Source organism: Pelophylax lessonae, assembly GCF_965119305.1.
Source record: "Pelophylax lessonae genome assembly, chromosome: 3".
Lineage (NCBI taxonomy): Eukaryota > Metazoa > Chordata > Amphibia > Anura > Ranidae > Pelophylax > Pelophylax lessonae.
Window position 1 is genome coordinate 57,825,423 of NC_138770.1, and position 21,108 is coordinate 57,846,530.

At 45.0% G+C, this 21,108-nt stretch overlaps 1 protein-coding gene across 1 annotated transcript in view; it reads left to right on the forward strand.

The window, feature by feature from the left end:
* LOC309550071 (uncharacterized protein) overlaps nucleotides 1-21,108 on the forward strand; it is an 83,211-nt gene that overhangs the window by 38,881 nt on the left and 23,222 nt on the right. Inside the window, exon 4 of the mRNA XM_082250537.1 lies at nucleotides 12,150-12,344. Within this exon, the coding sequence (XP_082106663.1) occupies nucleotides 12,150-12,344 (195 nt within the window). The remainder of the gene's footprint in view (nucleotides 1-12,149; nucleotides 12,345-21,108) is intronic.

Below are 21,108 nucleotides of genomic sequence, written 5' to 3' on the forward strand. Positions count from 1 at the left end.
AATTAACGCAGTGCCGAATCGCAAAATAGGGCCTACTCATTAAGCAGCAAAATCTTCCGGTCTTAAAGTGGTTAACATGCGTTGAAGTCAATGGACGGCAATCAGGGCCGCTGATAAGTCAGTACAGCCAGCCCTCCTGTACTGGGTCCAGGTCTCATCAGTTCAAAAGGGGGGAGCCCAGGATCCTGTGGAGCAGGAGGGCCAGCAGTACTGCCTTATTGCTGAAACTTGTGACTCTTGTGCAGTGCTGCTGGCTTCTACTTTTCTTTTCTTACTGCAGAATATCTGTGCCCCCTCCCCCCTGCTGTCTGGGACCCCTGTGTATCCCCCCACTGTGCTACCATTTTCCCTCCTCTCCTGCTGGCAGCTGCTGAGGGCACACAGGTGAGTTTTTTCAGGATGGTGAGGGGGAATGCTCACCATCCTTAATTAACACACCAGTGCCGGGACAAGGTCATCCAGGGCAAAGATGCCAAACTGTGCCCCCCCTTCCCTTAGAATAACAGTCAGGGTGCCCCTGTGTGTCCCTTCGCCCCCCCCCCCAGTGGTGCCATTTTACCTCCTCTCCTGCTGGCAGCTACTGAGGGCAACACAGGAAAGTTATTTCAGGATGATGTCGATGATCAGCGCCCAGGGCAAAGATGCCAAACTGTGCCCCCCCCTTCCCTTAGAGTTACAGTCAGGGTGCCCCCATCCCTGCAATAAACCAATGCACCCAGGGCAGCTTCCCCTCCTGCCCACCCCTTGTCCCGGCCCTGGAACACACCACCCTGAATGAACACAGTTGAGCAATCGGTACCAATCGCCTACTGTGGGGTGCAGATATTGCCTTTGTGCCACTATTCACTCGCACGGGTCTTGTTCAACGGCGGTATCATTTCTGCCATGGCTGCCAGGCATAGCATCATGGGCTTTGCATTTTAGCAAAAAATATAATTTCATATTTTCGGAGGAGGGGGGGGGCCCTGTAAGTTAGCCTGCACGGGGCCCTGTGATTTCTATCAGCAGCCCTGACGGCAATCAATACCCGCTTTCATTACAGCAATAAGTCATCCATTCAGCAGAAAAGAATAGCGGCTCAGACGTCTTCATTTGTAACTGTCAGCGGAAAGAATAGAGAGCGCAGATGACAAATCAAATAGCTCTGATGTATTCCGCCCACCTATGTAAGCATTGTAATGGAACCTTACATAGGAGCATTGCTCATTGTCTAGGGATGTCTCCTAATCTCCTGACACTGTGCCCTCTAGTGACGAGATGATCTCATTACAGGCTTGTTAGGCTGGCACATGTCGCATTCACCGTGCGTCTCGCCGGCGATCCTTAATCTTGAAAAACAATTTTTCCAGTGGGTGTGATGAGAACCTGGAAAACTTTGCAGAAACAAAAGACTCTCTCTCTCTTTTTTTTTTTTTTTCTTTTATTTGGTAGCCTGTGGCTGAACAAGCAGAGGCAGGAAGAGCTGAAAGGGAAATTGATCTGTATATACAAGTACTATGTAAACGAAAATAAATGCATGAGAGTTTATAGGCTGTGCAACGAGACATCAGAAGGAAACAGAGGACATCTGCCATGATCTCCCTTTAATCAGTGTGTTGGTGGAGCTCTGGACCAAAAACAGGGAGGATCTGAATTTTAGAGGATGTTCTCTGTCAGCCGGGGCACTTTTACTAAAAAGATGGTTGAACCATGAACTCGTTTTTACCACTTGAAGTCCAGGCTGTTTATCTACGGCCTATGTATGGTAAGAGGTACCCCAACCTGCCCTGACATCAAAGAGAAGATCTGTACCCTTCAGGTCTTATTCCTCTTCCAAAACAGGGTTCTCACTTCGGGAGAACCCTCACCAAGTACGTGGAGGACAACCATGAGCTTGTTTTTACTTCTTGAAGTCCAGGCTGTTTAGCTACGGCCTATGGATGGTAAGAGGTATCCCAGCCTGCCCTGACATCAAAGAAAAGATTTAGGTCTTATTCCTATTCCAAAACAGGGTTCTCACTTAGTGAGAACCTTCACCAATTACAAGGAGGACAACCATGAACTTGTTTTTACTTCTTGAAGTCCAGGCTGTTTATATATGGCCTATGTATGGTAAGAGGTACCAACCCCAGCCTGCCCTGACATCAAAGAGAAGATCTGTACCCTTCAGGTCTTATTCCTCTTCCAAAACAGGGTTCTCACTTCGGGAGAACCCTCACCAAGTACGTGGAGGACAACCATGAGCTTGTTTTTACTTCTTGAAGTCCAGGTTGTTTAGCTACGGCCTATGGATGGTAAGAGGTACCCCAGCCTGCCCTGACATCAAAGAAAAGATTTAGGTCTTATTCCTATTCCAAAACAGGGTTCTCACTTAGTGAGAACCTTCACCAAGTACAAGGAGGACAACCATGAACTTGTTTTTACTTCTTGAAGTCCAGGCCGTTTATATATGGCCTATGGATGGTAAGAGGTACCCCAGCCTGCCCTGACATCCAAGTGAAGATCTGTATACTTCAGGTCTTATTCCTCTTCCAAAATGGGGTTCTCGCTTTGGGAGAACCCTCACCAAGTACGTGAAGGACAAGCTTCGGCAGGTCCCTAAGGAGAGGGGTCTACCTGGTTTTGCCCTGGGTAGACCTGGGCCGGCCCCCACCATGGGTCCTGCTGGGTCCATTGGATCCAGGCAGAAATTTGAGAGGGGCCCTTCCTTTTGAAATGATTGGGCCTAGACCCAGTACAGGAGGGCTGGCTGTACTTCCTTATCAGCGGCCCTGGCTGTACATAGCGATTGAACCTAAGCGGGGCTCAATTGATTTCATTGACTTCGGCTCACATTGATGATCACCCATCATCAATCAATCCTCCTGGCTCTTCGCTTGTCTGTATGGTTGGAGAGTAACATAGTATATGATGAGTTCTTTTGCAATGTGCAAGTGGATCTGACATCTTTAAAGGTCTTTTTACATACAAAATACACAATATATTTCTCTTGGACATATCCTTCCTTCTCGCTGCGGCCCTCGGAGAATGTTCCACCGGCAATAAAAAAATAATACAATTAGCCCCATATTATTATTTATTTTCCAACATGTGTCTTTCCATTTCCTTTTTATGGTAAAACCACAACACTCAGTTATCTCATCTCATTGGACTGCGCACTTCTAGCAGATTAATGGCAGGATACACAATGGTCATCACGCCATTACGCTAGTGATAGAGGGGTGCACTAAAAAGTCAAATGTTATCATTGAAGTACCAAACCAAAAATAAAATATTCATGCTTTCCAGTATTATAGGCCCCCGGGCAATGCCCCACCTACACAATCACCCACCAGAATAAAAATGATCGATAATGCAATATTTATTGGTACCGCCAACAAAATCAGAGTTTAAACATTAAAGCGGTTGTAAACCCTATAAAAAAAAAAATAAAAAAAAAAAACCTGCAAGACAAAGGCATAATGAGCTAGTATGCATCGCATACTAGCCCATTATGTGTAACTTACCTTAAACGAAGCCCCGACACGGACCCCCGGACATCGCTGCGGGCGCTGCCATGATCCCTCGCAGTCTCTTCCGGGTTCGGCGGCTCCGGCGCGCGGGAGTGATTTTTTCCGGCAAGCTCCGGCAAACATAATTGAAGGTCCCCCCGGACCTTCAGAGCGCATGCGCCGCTCGCGCTGTAAATATCTCCAAAACCGTGCCGGTTTAGGAGATATTGTTTGTACCTACAGGTAAGCCTTATTATAGGCTTACCTGTAGGTAAAAGTGTCAAAAAGCTTTAACACAACATTTAGACGATATATAACACAAACTTGAATAACAAGCGATAGAAAAACAAGAAATTATAGAGTGAAATGGCAGAAGTATGAAAGCTCTATGAATTATTTATTACATTTCCCATACTTCTTTGGAGAGAATTCTTTTATAATTGGCTTGACGTCATTGGTCCCCTTTTTTTCTATACACATGAGTGAAAGCCAGTTCAATGCTGCTGCCCCATTGTGCTGCCAAGCTCGTTTTTTATTACACAGCCCCCCCCCCCCATAGATCCTTTTACATTACACAGTCCCCCCACGCACCCTTTTACATTACACAGCCCTCCCCATGGACCCTTTTACATTACACAGCCACCCATGGACCCCTTTACATTACACAGCCCCCCCCATGGACCCTTTTAAATTACACAGCCCCCCCATGAACCCCTTTACACTACACAGCCCCCCATGAACCCCTTTACATTACACAGCCCCCCCATGGATCCCTTTAATTTACACAGCCCCCCCTTGGACTCCTTTCCCCTTTATATTACACCGCCCCCCCATGGACCCCTTTACATTACACAGCCCCCTTGTGAACCCCTTTACGTTACACATCCCCCCCCCATGGACCTCCTTACATTACACAGCCTCTCCCATGGACCCCCTTACATTACACAGCCTCTCCCATGGACCCCCTTACATTACACAGCCTCTCCCATGGACCCCCTTACATTACACAGCCTCTCCCATGGACCCCCTTACATTACACAGCACCTCCCAGCTCTCCCCCTTCCTACCTTATATGGGCATGCAGAGTGGAAGACACAGGAGGGAGGAGCAGGAGGCACTAAGGCAGAATGAAACCGCAGCCCTAATTAGACAGCGTAAGCTGCCAGAGTTAACTTTCCAAGTTAACAGCAGATGATTGGTTGCTAGGGGGTGCTAGCAACCAATCACTTACACGGTAACTTGGAAAGGTAGCTCCAGCAGCTCCCTCTGTCTATTCAGCGCTGCTGTTTCTTCTGTTCTGCCTCAGTGCCTCCTGCTCCGCTCTCCTGTGTTAATGAGCGGCGGAGGCAGACCAGCGGCCAGCCCTGGGTGTCACCCCTCAAGCGGGACACGGCTGTCAGGACTAAGGCTTGGCTGGGGCTGGGGCTGGGGCTGGGGCTGGGTCGCTGCTATTTCAGCACACATAATGCAGGCACGGTCCACTGTTGTCACCATCAGGTTGACTCCCAGTAGCTGGGCTTTAAGTTTATTTTGTTGTTATTGCTACACATCCTTATACATTTTTACCAATCCTTTACATAAAAACAGGGATTTTTGGTTCACTTCTATTTAGGGCTTCTATAGAACTCGACCATGACCCCCCCCCCCAAGACCAAGACCAACCTCCCCCCAAACACACACCCTCCAAACCACATCAAATAGTGGGAGTGGTCCAATTTCACTAGGAGGATGATACACACAGAGTGCAGATTTCGGGGGTGTGCTACGTACATAGTGCAGCGTTCAGGGGTGCGCTACATACAGAGAGCAGAGTTGAGTTCAGGGGTGCACTACACACAGAGTGCAGAGTTCAACCTTCTTCCACAGCTGCTTACCCCTGCATCCCCATCCACATCTCACTTTCACCCCTCTTCAGTTCTGACCTCTGCATGCAGCCACCCATCCACTGCCCCCTGTGGCGAACATGAATATCAGATCCCTGCCCTTCTCACTAACTCATGATAAAGGACCAGCCAATCTCACACCCTGCTGTCGCTTACTTAACCAATGCCACTCTCAGCTGCACCCTGCACAAAGATTTTCCAGCTTGCAGGGCCACAATCTAGGGACCAGCAGCCTGAGAGTGATTGTCACTGGGCTAATTAGGCAATTAACCCTTTAACTGCCACCACCCGCTCGAGGAAACTCATAATTTTAGCAATACCAATTATGATTTTAGAATAGTCGTCTGTAACCCACACTGTCACCACAGACAGGTATGTTCAGAGGATTTATTCTCTACAGTAGCACTCTTCAAGAGACAGGTTCCTTGTTAGCTTGCATTAAGAGCTTGGGACAAGGTTAACACTTTTCAAAATATGGTTTTAATATTAAAAAGGTCAAAGTTGGTGCAAATAAAATATTTACAGAAAAAATGTGTTTCAAGGAAATGGAGACCTAATTCAGCAATAGAAAAATAAGGTAGAATTGAGGAGGAAGAATACTTGCAGTCAATGTCTTGGGTGTTATCAGAGTTCAGTCGATGAGCCAGGTGGTATCGGTTCTCAAACTTGATAGATGTGCCTTCTTTGATAGTACCATGAGAACCGATCACTGGTTAGGGGTCTCCCTTTTTCTCTGGGATCAAAGGGGTGTTGACAGATGCCCCTGACCAATAAAACAGAGTGTCCATGGGCTATCCTGGGTTTATGACAATATCAGGTTCCTCCCTTATGGACAGTTTTATACCACTGTTTATATCTTCCTATATATACTGGTTTCATTTTTGAAACTGATAGATTATTGTTCAGCATTGAATTTCGCATCCAGGGATACTAAACACAGGGTAACTCAGATAAACCTGTCACCCAGGGAATATCAGATGGCTATCTTCCCTTCTATATGTGCTAGTGTGGTCACGTATGGCCTTATTTATTTCAGTACAACATTTCTCATTCAAATATATGCTTATTAATAATGTGTCTTGTTCCTGTCTGAGTTTATAAATCATGTGTGTATTTGTTAAGTTTTGAATTGAGCAGAGCTCTCTGATTGCCTTTTACAATTCCCATTAGTTCTGGTTATCCTTAATAGATTTGGTCATATTTTTACAATAGGCCTGGACAGCAGAAACAGACATACTGCCAGGACTCAATTAGCTGTTTACAGCTCTGCACAGGACTAAACGCTGGTTTCTGATGTCTCCGAGTTGAGATAACGGCTCTTTTTAAGTGAAAACCCTATGCATTCCATGAACTAGAGGGGGGGGGGGGGGTGAACAATGTGGTAATCACTGCGGCAATGTGTAACTGTTCTGCAAGACTGTCATGGCTGACCTATAAAAACTGAACAACATGGCCGCTTGCTACAGCTTTTCGTGTGTCCAGTACGGGATATCATTACACCCCCATCTTCCTCCCTCACTCCTTTAAAAGCTCCACCATCTTCCACGTGTCTTACTTGTGTTGCTGTATTAAGCTGAAGCACCCAGCCGGCTCTAGTATTGTAGGTGGCTCTTCCTCTCTTGCTTGCAGGGAGATCATCCAGTGGGGGAGTTGGAATCTGCTTTGCACTTGCATCTCCCTTGTCTGCACTGGGGATCAGATTTTTGGGAGCAGTTGGGAGACAAGCTGTCACTTGTAAACTCAGAAGCTGGACTTCTCTGTTTACAAGTGATAGTGGTGAACAGCAGGGAGCAGAGGGCCTGAACCAGAGGTGGTTGAACTGATTTCCACCAAGTTCCAGCTGAAAAAAGCCCTGCTTCTATTGCAATATATGTTCAAGCTGGTCAGTGGCATTCAAGTGATTCCTCTCTTGCCAACTGCGTCAAAGTGATCCTTCTATGGCCAACTGCATCAAAGTAATCCCTCTCTGACCAACTGCATCAAAGTGATGCTTCTCTGGCCAACTGCATCAAAATGATCCCTCTTTGGCCAACTGCATCAAAGTGACCCTCCTCTGGTCACCTGTTTCAAAATTCTCCCTCTCTGACCAACTGTGCCAAAATTATCCTTTCTGGGTTAACTGCATCAAAAGGATTCCTCTCTGGCCAACTGCATCAAACCTGTCATTGTTTGGCCACCTATGTCAAAGTGATCTCTCTGACCAGCTGCATTAAAGTGATAATTGTCTGGCTAACTGCATCAAATGTATTCCTTTCTGGCCCATTGGATCAAAATGATCCCATTCCCCCCTCTCTGGCCGTTTGCGTTAAAGTGATCCCTATTTGGCCAATTGCATCAGTGATCATTCTCTGGCCAATTGCTTCAAAGTGATCCCTCTCTGCCCAACTGTGTCAAAGTAATTCTTCCCTGGCCAACTGAGTCAAAGTGGTTCCTGTATGACCAACTGCATCAAAGTGACCCCATCTCTGGCCAACTGCATCAAAGTGATCCCACTCTTGCCAACTGCATCAAAGTGACCCCACTCTGGCCAACTGCATCAAAGTGATTCCTCTCTGGTCAACTGCATCAAAGTGATAATTTGGCCATCTGCATCAAAGTGACCCTCCTCTGTTCACCTGCGTCAAAATTCTCCCTCTTTTGGTCAACTGCATCAAAATGATTTCTCTCTGGCAAACTGCACCAAACTTGTCTCTCTATGGCAAACTGCATCAAAGTGACCCCTCTCTTGCCAACTTTGTCAAAATGTTCCCTTTTGGACCAGCTGCTTTAAAGTGATAATATTCTGTCTTACTACATCAAAATGATCCCTTTCTTGCCAATGCATCAAAATTATACCATTCCTCCCTCTCCGGCCGACTGCATCAAAGTGATCCCTCTCTGGCCCTCTGTGTCAAAGTAAGGTCTCTTTGGTCAACTGCATCAAAGTGATCCCTCTCTGGTCAACTAGATAAGTGATCCCTTTCTGGCACAGTGCATCAAAATTATCCTATTCCTCCCTCTCTGGCAGACTGTGTCAAAGTGGTCCCTCTCTGGCCAGCTGCATCAAAGTAATTCTTCCTTGGCTAACTATGTCAAAGTGACCCCTCTCTTGCCAACTGCGTCAAAGTGATCCGTCTCTGACCAGCTGCTTTGAAGTGACAAATTTTGGGTAACTACATCAAATTAATCTCTTTCTGGCCCATTGCATCAAAATGATCCCATTCCTTCCTCTCTGGGGGGACTGCATCAAAGTGATCCCTCTCTGGCCATCTGTTTCAAAGTGATGTCTCTTTGACCAAGTGCCTCAAAGTGATTCCTCTCTGGCCAACTGCATCAGTGATCCCTTTCTGAGCCATTGTGTCAAAATGATCCCATTCCTCCCTCTCTGGCCGGCTGCATCAAAGTGATCCCTCCCTGGCCATCTGTGTCAAAGTAATGTCTCTTTGGCCAACTGCATCAAAGTGATCCCTCTCTGGCCAACTGCATCAGTGATCCTTCTCTGGCCAGCTGCATCAAAGTAATTCTTCTTTGGCCAACTATGTCAAAGTGATCCCTCTCTGGCAAACTGAGTCAAAGTGGTTCCTCTCTGGCAAGCTGCATCAAAGTGATCCTTATTTGGCCAACTGCATCAAAGTGATACCTCTTTGGCAAACTGCACCAATGTGATCACTCTCTGGCCAGCTGCATCAAAGTAATCCCTCACTGGCCAACTGCATCAAAGTGATCCCTCTCTGGCCAGCTGCATCAATATTCTCCCTCTCTGGCCAATTGTGTCAAAGTGATCCCGGTCAACTGTAGCAAAATAATTCCTCTCTGGCCAACTGCCTTAAACCCTATCACTCTTTGGCCAACTGATTTAAAGTGATCCCTCTCTGGCCAAGTGAGTCAAAATGGTTCCTCTATAGCAAACTGCATCAAAGTGATGTCTCTGGCAAACTGCATTAAAGTGATACCTCTCCTCCCAACTGCATCAGAGTGATCTCTCTCTGGCCAGTTCCTTCTCTACTGTGCAAAATAACATGCTGCTCATAAGATACTTTAATAAATATAACGTTCCAACATTTAGACAGATGCTTTACCATAGCCAAAGCTCATTTGGCTGTACTTCTCCTGTGGATCACAGGAGTGCAGTTTGTTCTGCACTCCTGTTACTCGTTTTCAGGAGACAGTGGGTTGAACCTGATGTCACAGAGCCGGTCCAGGCTGGGGGAAGATCGTGTCAACATGGTCAGGATCCACCCACAACCCTGGACTGGCACCTGACTCTGAGAGCCTGAGCCAGCCACTCCCGCCCCCTCCACAGCCCAGCACTCCAGTGATTGAAGGGGGGAGGTAGAGGGCAGAGCAGAGAGCCAGAAACTGACAGCCACCAACTCTCTGCTCACAGAGCTCTGAGAACCGACCGATCAGTGGTCTTTAATCGCTCAGTTCTCAGTCTTCGAGCAGGCTGGGGACATTTGTAGCATCGGACTCATGCTGCATTCAGCTACGCAAGTATGATTCTTAAAAAAACAAAAAACAAAAAGAAAAACCCTAAACTTCTCTTTAATTATTAAAAATACACTAAACTGCATTCAATAGTGTGTGTGTTTTGTTTTCATTTCCATTTGCAGTGTTCAGCTCTAGGAAATTTGTGCTGCACTTCTTGCAAAAAGAGCCCCTATTTGGTGAGAAAGATAAGGGCGTTAGTGGCATGTCCCCACTCACTTAAATGAGTCACGTTTGGCAGTGGCACTGCCCCATGGAATGCAAGATGTGAAGCAAGGAATCCCAATTGTGGCAGGTGAACACCCCTTGTCCACGTCCTTTGCAGCTTAAGGGGGGCAGTTTGGGGGGGCACTAAAACGCAGCTTAATATGCCCCCCCAACCCTAAATCTAAACAAGGCCCTAGGGCACAACATCCAATTCCCTATTGTAACATTTTTATATTTCCTTTTATATTTTAATTTTTAGAAACCGGGTGGTAATTACAGATCACAGGGCCTCAAAGCAAAATTTTGCTGGAGCAAAATGGAACAAGTAGCCGCAATACCGCCATCATAATAATTTACATTATGACATAACAGTTAGTACACAAATACTCTATAACTATAATACAAATAATGATGACCAGGTAATAAGCCTATGCTACTAAGACAGCTAAACAATTTCTTGGCTCTGCACAGCCTGCAATCGGTGGGAATCGATGGCTAGTGACAAGGGCTCTGATCTCTCCTCCCAGGGTCAGGACAAGGGGTGAAAGGGGCTGCTGCCCTGGGCACTGTGGTATCATGTAAAGTGGGGGCACCACGAGCTGATAGGTGGGGGGGAGGGATTGTGTCGGGAGGGGGAATGTGGGAAGAGGATGTGAGCTAGGAGGGGAGATTTGGGGGGGTTGTGCTAGAAGAGGTGATGGTGGAGGGGAGAGGTAATTTGTGCTAGGAGGGGACTTTCTTTTTTGGGGGGGAAGGGGGGGGGGGGTTGTGCTAGTAGGGATGATTTGTGCAAGGAGGGGAAATGTGGGGGGGGGGGGTTGTGCTAGGAGGGGGAATGGGAGTGGTGGGATAGGATTTGTGCTTGCAGGGCAAATTTGGGGAGTATAGGATTTGCACAAGGTGGGGTGATTTCTTTTTTTTTTTAGGGGGGGGGGGGTTGTGCTGGGAGGACATGGTGAAAGAGAGGATTTGAGCCTGGAGGTTGATAGGGGGAGCAAGGATTTGTGCTGGCAGTGGGAATTTCAGCAGAGGGGGCAGATATCTACTGGGAGGAGAGGTCATTTATGCTTAGGATGTAACCATGCAGATTAGTGCTCGTTTTTTTATTTGTGGGGGGATTTTTGCTGACTCATAGTGTTCATGCATCTTTGGATTGTGGGGGTGCAGTTTTGTATGTTTGCCCTGGGCTCTAGATTACCTTGTCATGCAACTGTCTCCTCCTATAGGTGTGGTCTCCGCTCCTCTTGATTGGAAACGTCACAAAGGGTACAGGGTCAACACCAACCTGCAGTCCTTAATAATGGATGGATTTGGATTATCTTCATACAGATTTTGTATGTTGAATATGCCTCAGCTAATGGGGGCCCCCTTCCACTTCTGGACCCCATAGACGTTGCATAGGCTGCTATGACTTTTAACAGCAAGGTGTCCCAAGCGTTAAGACCTTTTTGGTCTTGCACTGTCCCTATGGTAGGGCCCACCCAGTGCAGCCATCACAGTTAGTATATGGCGGTACTAAAATAGGCAGGCAACAGAAAGGACAGCGCTATCTGGGGGGGATGAGGACCACTATTTCCTTGTAAATGATGAAGGCCAAGGGAAAGTCTCAAAACACAATTGCGTTAAAACCTTTAGTCAATAAAAGCCAATACAGTACCAGGCCGGTGGCTCCGGTACATCTGCGGCCTTGTGCGAGCGGCTGCAAGCCTGCACACCAGGGTGGTTTTGCTTTACCTTGCTACACCTGTTCAAGTGGCCATCAACCCTCTTATATCTGGACCCACCGGCCTGGTACTGTATTGGCTTTGATTGACTAAAGGTTTTAACTAAATTGTGTGCAATAAACTGTATTGAGACTTTCCATTGGCATTCATCATTTACAAGGAAATGGTGGTCATCATTCCCCCCCCAGATAGCGCTGTCCTTTCTGTTGCCTGCCATGACTTGTATATCACTGATTAGCAAAGCATCTTAATGGCGTGAGATAAAAGGTATCTTAATGGCGTGAGATAAAAGGTATAAGAGCCTCCAGACAGGAAAATATATTCTAGTGCACTCTGCTTGCACTCACATTGCTTGTGCTTCTCCTTTTCACACTTTTTTTATTTTCTTTTTATTCCAGGAGCTGAAAAAAGCAGAAAAAGTAAAAAAGATAAGAATAAGGATGTAGAACCGGAGAAAAATGGATCTGTGGTGAAAGACGATGACCAAGTGTTTCTTGATTTGAAGAACAGAAATCTCCCATTACCTCCTCCTCCACCACCAGATAACAGAGACTTGGAATACGAAGACCTGGAATACGAAGATGTCCAAACCAGTAAGCATGCATAGGAAAGCAGCAGTATGAAAGCTGAACTCCAGACTTTCCTTCAGTATTGCACAGTTGTACCGACTCCTCTCCTGAAATGAAACGTCTTACTCTGATTGCACTGCACACTGTGAGCTTCTGAAAATGTGCATTAGAAGTTGCAGCAAGTCAGATAGAGCAAGTCAGATCTAATTTCCTGGCTCGCAGAATATAAAAAAAACACCAGCATTTAAATTTGATCTTCAGATCAGCATAAACAGTAACAATACACCAGAAGTGCAGCTGTGAGCAGTGAATAAGCTTGAATTACTAAAGAATGAGGCTATACTGCTAACATGCACTAATGGTAGCTATGCCAGGCCTAAACTAACTGTATAGGCTTAAACCATATACAAATGTCTGAATCCTTAAAAAGACTAATGGGGTGGGGTGTAAGAATAGTAACAGTAGGGGCAGTCTCTAATATGGATCTCTGGTCGGCTACTGTTGGGGCCGTTTAAGAACGTTGATGGACTTGGTAAAATTTTGCGTTTAGAACCTGCAGGCAGTAACTAGACAGTGACCACTGACTTGTTTCAGAATAGCAATTGGTATTTTATTTCTTAAAATAGAGGCCTCTAACCTACCGTTTTGACTTCTTCCATTATGCTATGTATATCATAAATTATGTTGTCAAAAGTATTGGAACGCCTACCTTTATACACACATGAACTTTAATGGCATCCTAGTCTTAGTTTGTGGGGTTTAATATTGAGTTGGCCCATCCTTTGCATCAATAAGAGCTTGAACTCTTCTGGGGAAGACTGTCCACAAGATTTAGGAGTGTGTCTACGGGAAGGTTTGACCATTCTTCCAGAAGCACATTTGTGAGATCAGGCACTGATGTTGCATGAGAAGGCCTGGCTCGCAGTCTCCACTCTAATTCCGCCCAAAATTGTTCTATCGGGTTGAGGGCAGGACCTTGCTTTGTGTGCACTGGTGCCCAGGCACGTTGGAACAGGACTGGGCCACCCTCAAACTGCTCCCACAAAGTTGGGAACATAAAATTGTTCAAAATGTCTTGGTATGCTGACGCCTTAAGAGTTCCCTTCACTGGTACTAAGGAGCCATGCCCAACCCCTGAAAAAGATCCCCACACCATAATCCCCCCCCCCCCCCCTCCACCAAATGATTTGGACCAGTGCACAAAGCAAGGCTTATAAAGACATGGATGAGCGAGATTGGTGTGGAGGAACTTGACTGACCTCAACCCAATAGAACACCTTTGGGATGAATTAGAGCGGAGACTGCGAGCCAGGCCTTCTTGTTCAACATCAGTACCTGACCTCATAAATGCGCTTCTGGAAGAATGGTCAAACATTCCCATAGACACTCTTAAACCTTGTGGACAGCCTTCCCTAGAGTTGAAGCTGTTATAGCTGCAAGGGGTGGGCCAACTCAATATTGAACCCTACAGACTAAGACCGGGATGCCATAAAAGTTCATGTGCGTATAAAGGCAGGTGTCTCAATACTTTTAAAAATGTAGTGCATGTGCATTACCCACTCCTTTTTAGACTGATGCTTGCTCATCAAGGCATTTTGATATTTGCGTAACTCCTCCAAAGAGCCAGCCTACTCCTTGTATTAGGGCCTTTCAGAGGAGTACTGAGACAGGGTGCCATGATGGTTTCAGAAAGGTATGTACAGCACCCCGCTGGCCTCTCCCACCAGCTATGATATGCCTTCATTGCATGAAGAAGCAAAGAGACCTAGTGTTGATATCACTGGGTCTTAAATAAGGCATGTAATGAAAATGGAAAAGGTAGGGATGAACCAGAAAAAGCAATAAATAAGCAGATTTAAGTCTGTTTAGTTGGACCCAAAGTATCGGGATGGACTGGGTTCTACAATGCAAAAACTGTAATATAAAGCAGCTTACTAGTCCTTAGATGTGGTGGCTGCTTAGTTTTATTTTTTCATTTTTTTTGTTTTCTTTATTTTAACCCAGCCATCCTGCCAGTAGCATCCTTCCAGTCTCTGGGTGTTTATGCTCACTATTCCACTGTATCTATGGAGGCAGACATGGTGGTCACCCAGGCTGGGCTTCAGACATGCCTGGCTTTGTTCATCTCTATTACATGGGGGTAGAAGGATCAGTAGTGTACAGAAGGAAGAATCATTGTGCTTTCAAGTTTATTTCACCAGAAGTGACAAGGACACAGCATTTCTGGCAAAATCAATAAGTATTTTCTAAACTTGCTAAAAACGTTCCTAGCCTGAAAGGAAAACAAATGCAGCCACCGTATCTATGGACTGGTCAGCGACAATACAGGTGCAACTCATAAAAATAGAATATCATCAAAAAGTTTAATTTATTTCAGTAATTCAATATTTCAAGCATTTCTTTATTTTATTTTGATGGTTATGGCTTACAGCTAGTGACAACCCAACATTCAGTATCTCAGAAAATTAGAATATTACATAAGACTAAAAAAAAAAAAAGTATTTTTAATGCAGAAATGTTGGCTTACTGAATAGTCTGTCCATGTACAGTATAGTATGCACTCAAAAGGATGGCCAAAAAGTTAGAGGGGCTTTTAAACTAGGTGATGGGGGGGGGAGGGTACAGATGTAGAATTAGCCAGGGGAAAGCAAGATTCAGAGGGCAGAAATGGGGGCACTAGCGGTAGGGTGTTCGGAGCTCCTATACCCAGGATGGGTATGGGGAAAAATCAAGAGAGCAGCCTAAAAACAACAAATGAGGATAGGTGTAACCAGTCAAAATTAAGAGGTTTGTATACCAATGCCAGAAGCCTGGCCAACAAGATGGGAGAGCTAGAGCTGCTGATGTTTGAGGAGGACTTAGATTTTGTGGGGATAACTGAGACTTGGTTTGACAGCTCCCATGACTGGATGGCAACCATTCAGGGGTATTCCCTTTATCGCAGGGATAGAGAAGGTAAAAAAGGGGGAGGGGTATGTCTGTATATTAAGAACAGTATACAGGTAAATATGAGGGATGATATTAATATTGGAGCTAAGGACGAGGCAGAATCCCTATGGGTAGAGCTTCAAAGGGAAGGCACGGTGGGGAAGGTAATATTGGGCGTATGCTATAGGCCCCCCAACCAGAGGGAGGAGGGTGAGGCGGACCTCATTTTACAGATAGGATTGGCAGCAAGGATGGGAAATGTCATTATAATGTGGGACTTTAATTATCCAGATATAGACTGGGCAGAAGGAACCGCACACTCAGCCAAGGCTAGGCAGTTCCTAAATATCTTGCAGGACAATTTCATGGGTCAGATGGTGAATGCACCGACAAGAAACAATGCGGTACTTGACCTACTGATTACCAACAATACAGACCTGCTCACGGATATAGAAATACGGGGCAACTTAGGAAACAGTGACCATAGGTCAATAAGTTTCCTATTACTGTAATTAATACTGAAACACAAGGGTAATATAAGGACGCTGAATTTCAAAAGAGCCAATTTCCCAAAACTGCGCTCTCTGCTAGAAAATATCAAATGGGATAGAACCCTGGGAACAAAGAACACGGAGGAAAATAAGAATGTAATAAGAAATGTAAAGATGAAATCAGGGCGGCTAAAATAGAACACGAGAGACATATAGCGGAAGAGAGTAAAAGGAACCCCAAGAAGTTCTTTAAATATATAAACAGTAAGAAAGCGAGGTCAGAACACATTGGCCCCATAAAAGATGACAAAGGAAATATGGCCACTGAGGACAGGGAAAAGGCGGAAGTGTTAAATAATTTCTTCTCTTCAGTCTTCACAAAAGAATCGGGGGGCTACACGAACCCAGCTTGTAAGGCCAAACTAAACAACACACCTCAGGAAGTGCCGCCATGGCTAACAGAAGATAGACTTAGAACTAAACTTGAGAAACTTAACATAAATAAATCACCGGGACCGGATGGCTTGCACCCGAGGGTTCTTAAAGAGCTCAGCCAGGTGATTGCCAGACCATTATTCTTGAGGTGTATCCCGGGTAACTATAGACCTGTCAGCCTAACATCAGTAGTCTGCAAGATTTTGGAGGGGATATTAAGGGACCACATACAAGACTTTAGTAATGAAAACGGTATTATAAGTAGTAATCAGCATGGATTCATGAAAAATCGTTCGTGCCAAACCAATCTATTAACCTTCTACGATGAAGTGAGCTGCCACTTAGATAAAGGTAAGCCTGTGGATGTGGTGTATCTGGACTTTGCAAAGGCCTTTGACACCGTTCCCCACAAACGCTTACTGTGCAAACTAAGGAAGGTAGGTATGGACCATAAGGTGAGTACCTGGATAGAGAACTGGCTCCAGGGGAGAGTCCAGAGGGTGATGATTAACGGGGAGTACTCGGATTGGGTGGGTGTGGAAGGTGGGGTCCCCCAGGGTTCGGTCCTGGGACCAATCCTGTTTAATTTATTCATAAATTATCTAGAGGAGGGGATATCTAGTACAATCTCAGTATTTGCGGATGATACTAAACTAAGCTTGCCAATATCTTCTATGCAGGATGTGGAAACCTTACAAGCGGACCTGAACAAAATAACGGGGTGGGCAACTACATGGCAGATGAGGTTTAATGTTGAAAAATGTAAAGTAATGTACTTGGGGGCCAGAAACCAGAAAGCAAGCTACTCACTAGGGGGGGAACCTCTGGAGGAGTCTAGAATGGAAAAAGACTTGGGGGTACTGGTAGACAACAGGCTTGGCAGTGGCATGCAATGCCAAGCAGCTGCAAGCAAAGCCAACAGAATACTGGGATGTATAAAAAAGGGGATTCACTCCAGAAATAAAGAGATTATTCTCCCGCTCTACAAGACTCTGGTCCGGCCACATCTGGAGTATGCTGTCCAGTTCTGGGCATCGGTCCTCAGGAAGGATGTGCTGGAATTGGAAAGAGTCCAGAGAAGGGCAACAAAAATAATTAGGGAATGGAGGACATCAGCTATGAGGAAAGACTACAAGCACTGAACCTATTCTCTCTAGAGAAGAGACGTTTGAGGGGGGATATGATATCAATGTACAAATACTGTACTGGCAACCCTAGCATAAGGAACAAACTATTCAGAGAAAGGAGATACAATAAGACACGTGGCCACTCACTAAAACTAGAGGAAAGGCGGTTTAACCTTAAAATGCGTAAGGGGTTCTTCACTGTAAGAGCGGTAAGGATGTGGAATTCTCTTCCACAAGCAGTCGTATCAGCAGGGAGCATTGATAGTTTCAAAAAACTATTAGATGGGCACCTTAGAGATCACAACATACAGGGGTATACAATGTACGGTTAAAAGCAAACACACACATGCGGGGGGCGTGACCGGAAGCCGTCATGTGAGACGTGCTTAGTGATTCTTCCCGACGCCGAATGCACCTCCGACGCTGATAGCAGAGAAGACGCCGAGGAGAGACATAGGGGAGTCGGCTATTATAGAGCGAGACCCGGGAGCGGAGGATTGAACCGCCGCAGATACTGGTCCCTGCGTTAGGATCAGAAGGAGCCACAGACGGAGGATTGAACCGTCCCGCTAGGCGGAGGAGTGAGCCGCCACGGACATTAGGTCCCTACATTGGGAACAGGAAGGAGCCGAAGACGGAGGAGTGAGCCGTCATACATAACGGTCCCTGTACTGCCCCAGGTGGAAGAGCGAGCCGCCGCAGGCGTGGACATCGCATGTGGTGGACGGAGGACGGGAGAGGCAGAGCAGACATTGCTAATTATCGGCTGGGTAACTGTGGACTAAGGCTGGTAGAGAGGGGAGAGGTGGTTACCGCCAGCTATACCGCCAGGTACTGCCCCATTGCGCTAGTGTACCACTATACTAGCACATCACCGTAAGCAACAGAGACGCTAGAAAGCTGAACAACGCAAGGAGGAAGCTGTAAAGAAAGCTCTACCCTGCCCCTCTTAACAGCAGGGAAAGACGGGAGAAATCTGAAATCTAGCATGGTGGTCAAGAAAAAAGGAGAACTGTGAGTACTTTAAACACGTGAAAACTGCAGTGTGATGAAGTGATTTACATGGTGCATAGTCTTTAAACATAATAAATAAGGAGAGACTACCAAAAATCACAGCTCTGGGAAAGAGATTAAGTTACTGAGAAACGGTGTTAACCATTAGAAACCTGAGAGGGGACCTTATACCCTAATAACCTATAGAGGGGACTGGCCGGGACAATTCAAAATAAGCTGACCGAGCCCCAATTTAAGGAGGATAAGAAAACCTTACACTGTGAAGTATTTTTGGAGAGCAAAGGCTGTAGCCCCCTAGTGGATAAGAAAATAAGATGACACTTGCTAAAAGGAGAAAAGGAAGAAAAAGCACAGGAAAAGAAGGAAAAGCCCAGACAAGCAAAACTGAAGGGGAAATCGACCGTTTTTTCAATAGCAAAAAATCCGCCAAAGGGGTGAAATTGACATTCACAAGCCCAGAAACCAGTGACATACCAAATTCATTAGAAACCACCCCCTCTGTAGAAGAAGAGGCCAACAGCGTAATGAATAGTCAAAAAGAGACCCCGATATCCTGTATACTCACACAAACTGCCTCACAGAACTCAGAGCTTAAAATAATGTTACAAGCACTACCGACAAGGGCAGACATAGAGCAAATGATTAGTAGAATAGAAGAAAAACATCAGAAAGAAATACAGGAGGTAAAGAAAGATATACAGGATATCACAGTTCGTCTAGTAGAAGAGGAGACATCCATTAACTCATTAAAGGAAAGATTACTAGCTTTGGAGTTAAAGGGTGTTAACCAAAAAGAAACAGAAGACGCAATACAGTTACAGTTGGAGGATATTGAAAATAGAAGCCGCCGTAGTAATCTGCGACTACGAGGCATAGCTGAAACTATTGGCCATGACAAACTAGCTGAGACTGCGAAGGAGATTTTTAAACAAGTTCTCAAAAACAAACTACCAGAAAATTTAGAAATCGAGAGGATCCATAGAACCGGCGGCCCTAGAAGGACAGAAGATAAATGGCCTAGGGATGTGATCTGCAGGATACACCACTATATACACAAAGAGATGATCTTGAGACAAGCTTGGGAGGCTAAGGATATAACATTAGAAGGAAGGCCAGTTAAGATATATTCGGATATATCTAGAGGAACATTGCGAAGAAGGGCGATTCTCAGACCATTGTTGGAGCTAGCCAGAAAGGCAGGATGTACTTATAGATGGGGATTCCCCTTCTATGCAGCGTTCCGTAGAGACGGCAGATCTTTTATCCTGAGATCACACCAAGATTGTGATGCACTTTTCCGGTTCATAGAGACGGAACCCATACAGGTCGCCAATTGGCTGAGTCGCATACCTAGGGAAGAAGCTTTTGAACACCCTCAGCGACAGAAGAAAGGGATAGAGAGTATGGAGGAAGAAGTACTAAGAGAAAAATAAATAACAATTGGGATAGGGAAAAGGGTCCTCCCCATGTAACAGACTTAATTTAACGGAGAGAGGGTTTTTTTTTTTTTTTTTTTTTTTTTTTTTTTACACTAAAATGTTGAGGTTACACTTAGTATTCATGTTATATGTTGCTAAATTAAGGAGGGGATGTGCCCTCCCTTATGTTTAAATAATATACACGATTGGGGTTTTTTTTTTTTTTTTTTTTTTTTTTTTTTTCTTGGAAGGTTGAGTTAGCACTAAGCATCAAAGTTAAATGTTGATAAATTAAGGAGGGGGTGCTCCCTCCCTTATGACCTTAAAAAATTTACACGATTGGGTGATTGAGGTTTTTTTTTTTTTTTTTTTTTTTTTTTTAGAATGTTGAGTTAGCACTAAGTATCAAAGTTATATGTTGATAAATTATGGAGGGGATGTTCCCTCTCTTATGCCTTAAAAAATCTACACGATTGGGGTTTTTTTTTTTTTTTTTTTTTTTTTTTTTTTTCTCACTGAAAATGTTGAGTTTTCACTTAGTATTTATGTTATATTTTGCTAAATTAAGGAGGGGATGTGCCCTCCCTTATGCTTAAAATATACACGATTGGGCCTTTTTTTTTTTTTTTTTTGGTAACTATATTAAATGTTGTTAAATTAAGAAGAGGAAATTGCCTCAATGGCGGGTAAAGAGCCTACATGAAGGAGGGGTTTTTCCTTTATTTTATCAATAGGATATAAAGAAAGTTTAAGATGAGGGAAAAAAAGGATAGGTGTCTAGCCTTGGGTCGAGGAAAAGTATATTTGTAAAAATCAGGGGGTAGACGGGAAGGGGGCTGAGAGGGGAGAAGACAATGGAAATGAGGAGGAGACCCTTTTTTTTTTTTTTTTTTTCCTTCTTTCTCTCGCCTCATTATTTCAGAACTCTCCCCAGCTCCCCCCCGGAACGGCTTCCCCTTAATAGCAAAATTGAAGGGGTCGGAGGTGGGAAGGGAAAGGAAGAATCACACCGGGGTAGTCCCCTAGTTAGGAAATCCACACAAGTTGCATATAGCAACGCCGTGTGAGATAAGGATAGGGTAACTATCCAAATTGACAGAGAGAGGAGAAGGACCTTGATAGGGACCGAACCCTCTCGACTGCCAATTAGTTAGGGAAGGGGTTTTTTTTTTTTTTTTTTTTTTTTTTCTTGATTTCCTGTGTAAATAGAGATGGAGGAGGTAAAAATTATCTCTTATAATGTTAGGGGATTAAATGTACCAGAAAAAAGGCACATGCTATTAGGGGAATTAAGACAACAGAAAGTTGATATCGCACTAATACAAGAGACACATTTTAAGACAGATAAGTTACCATATCTTAAAAATAGATTTTT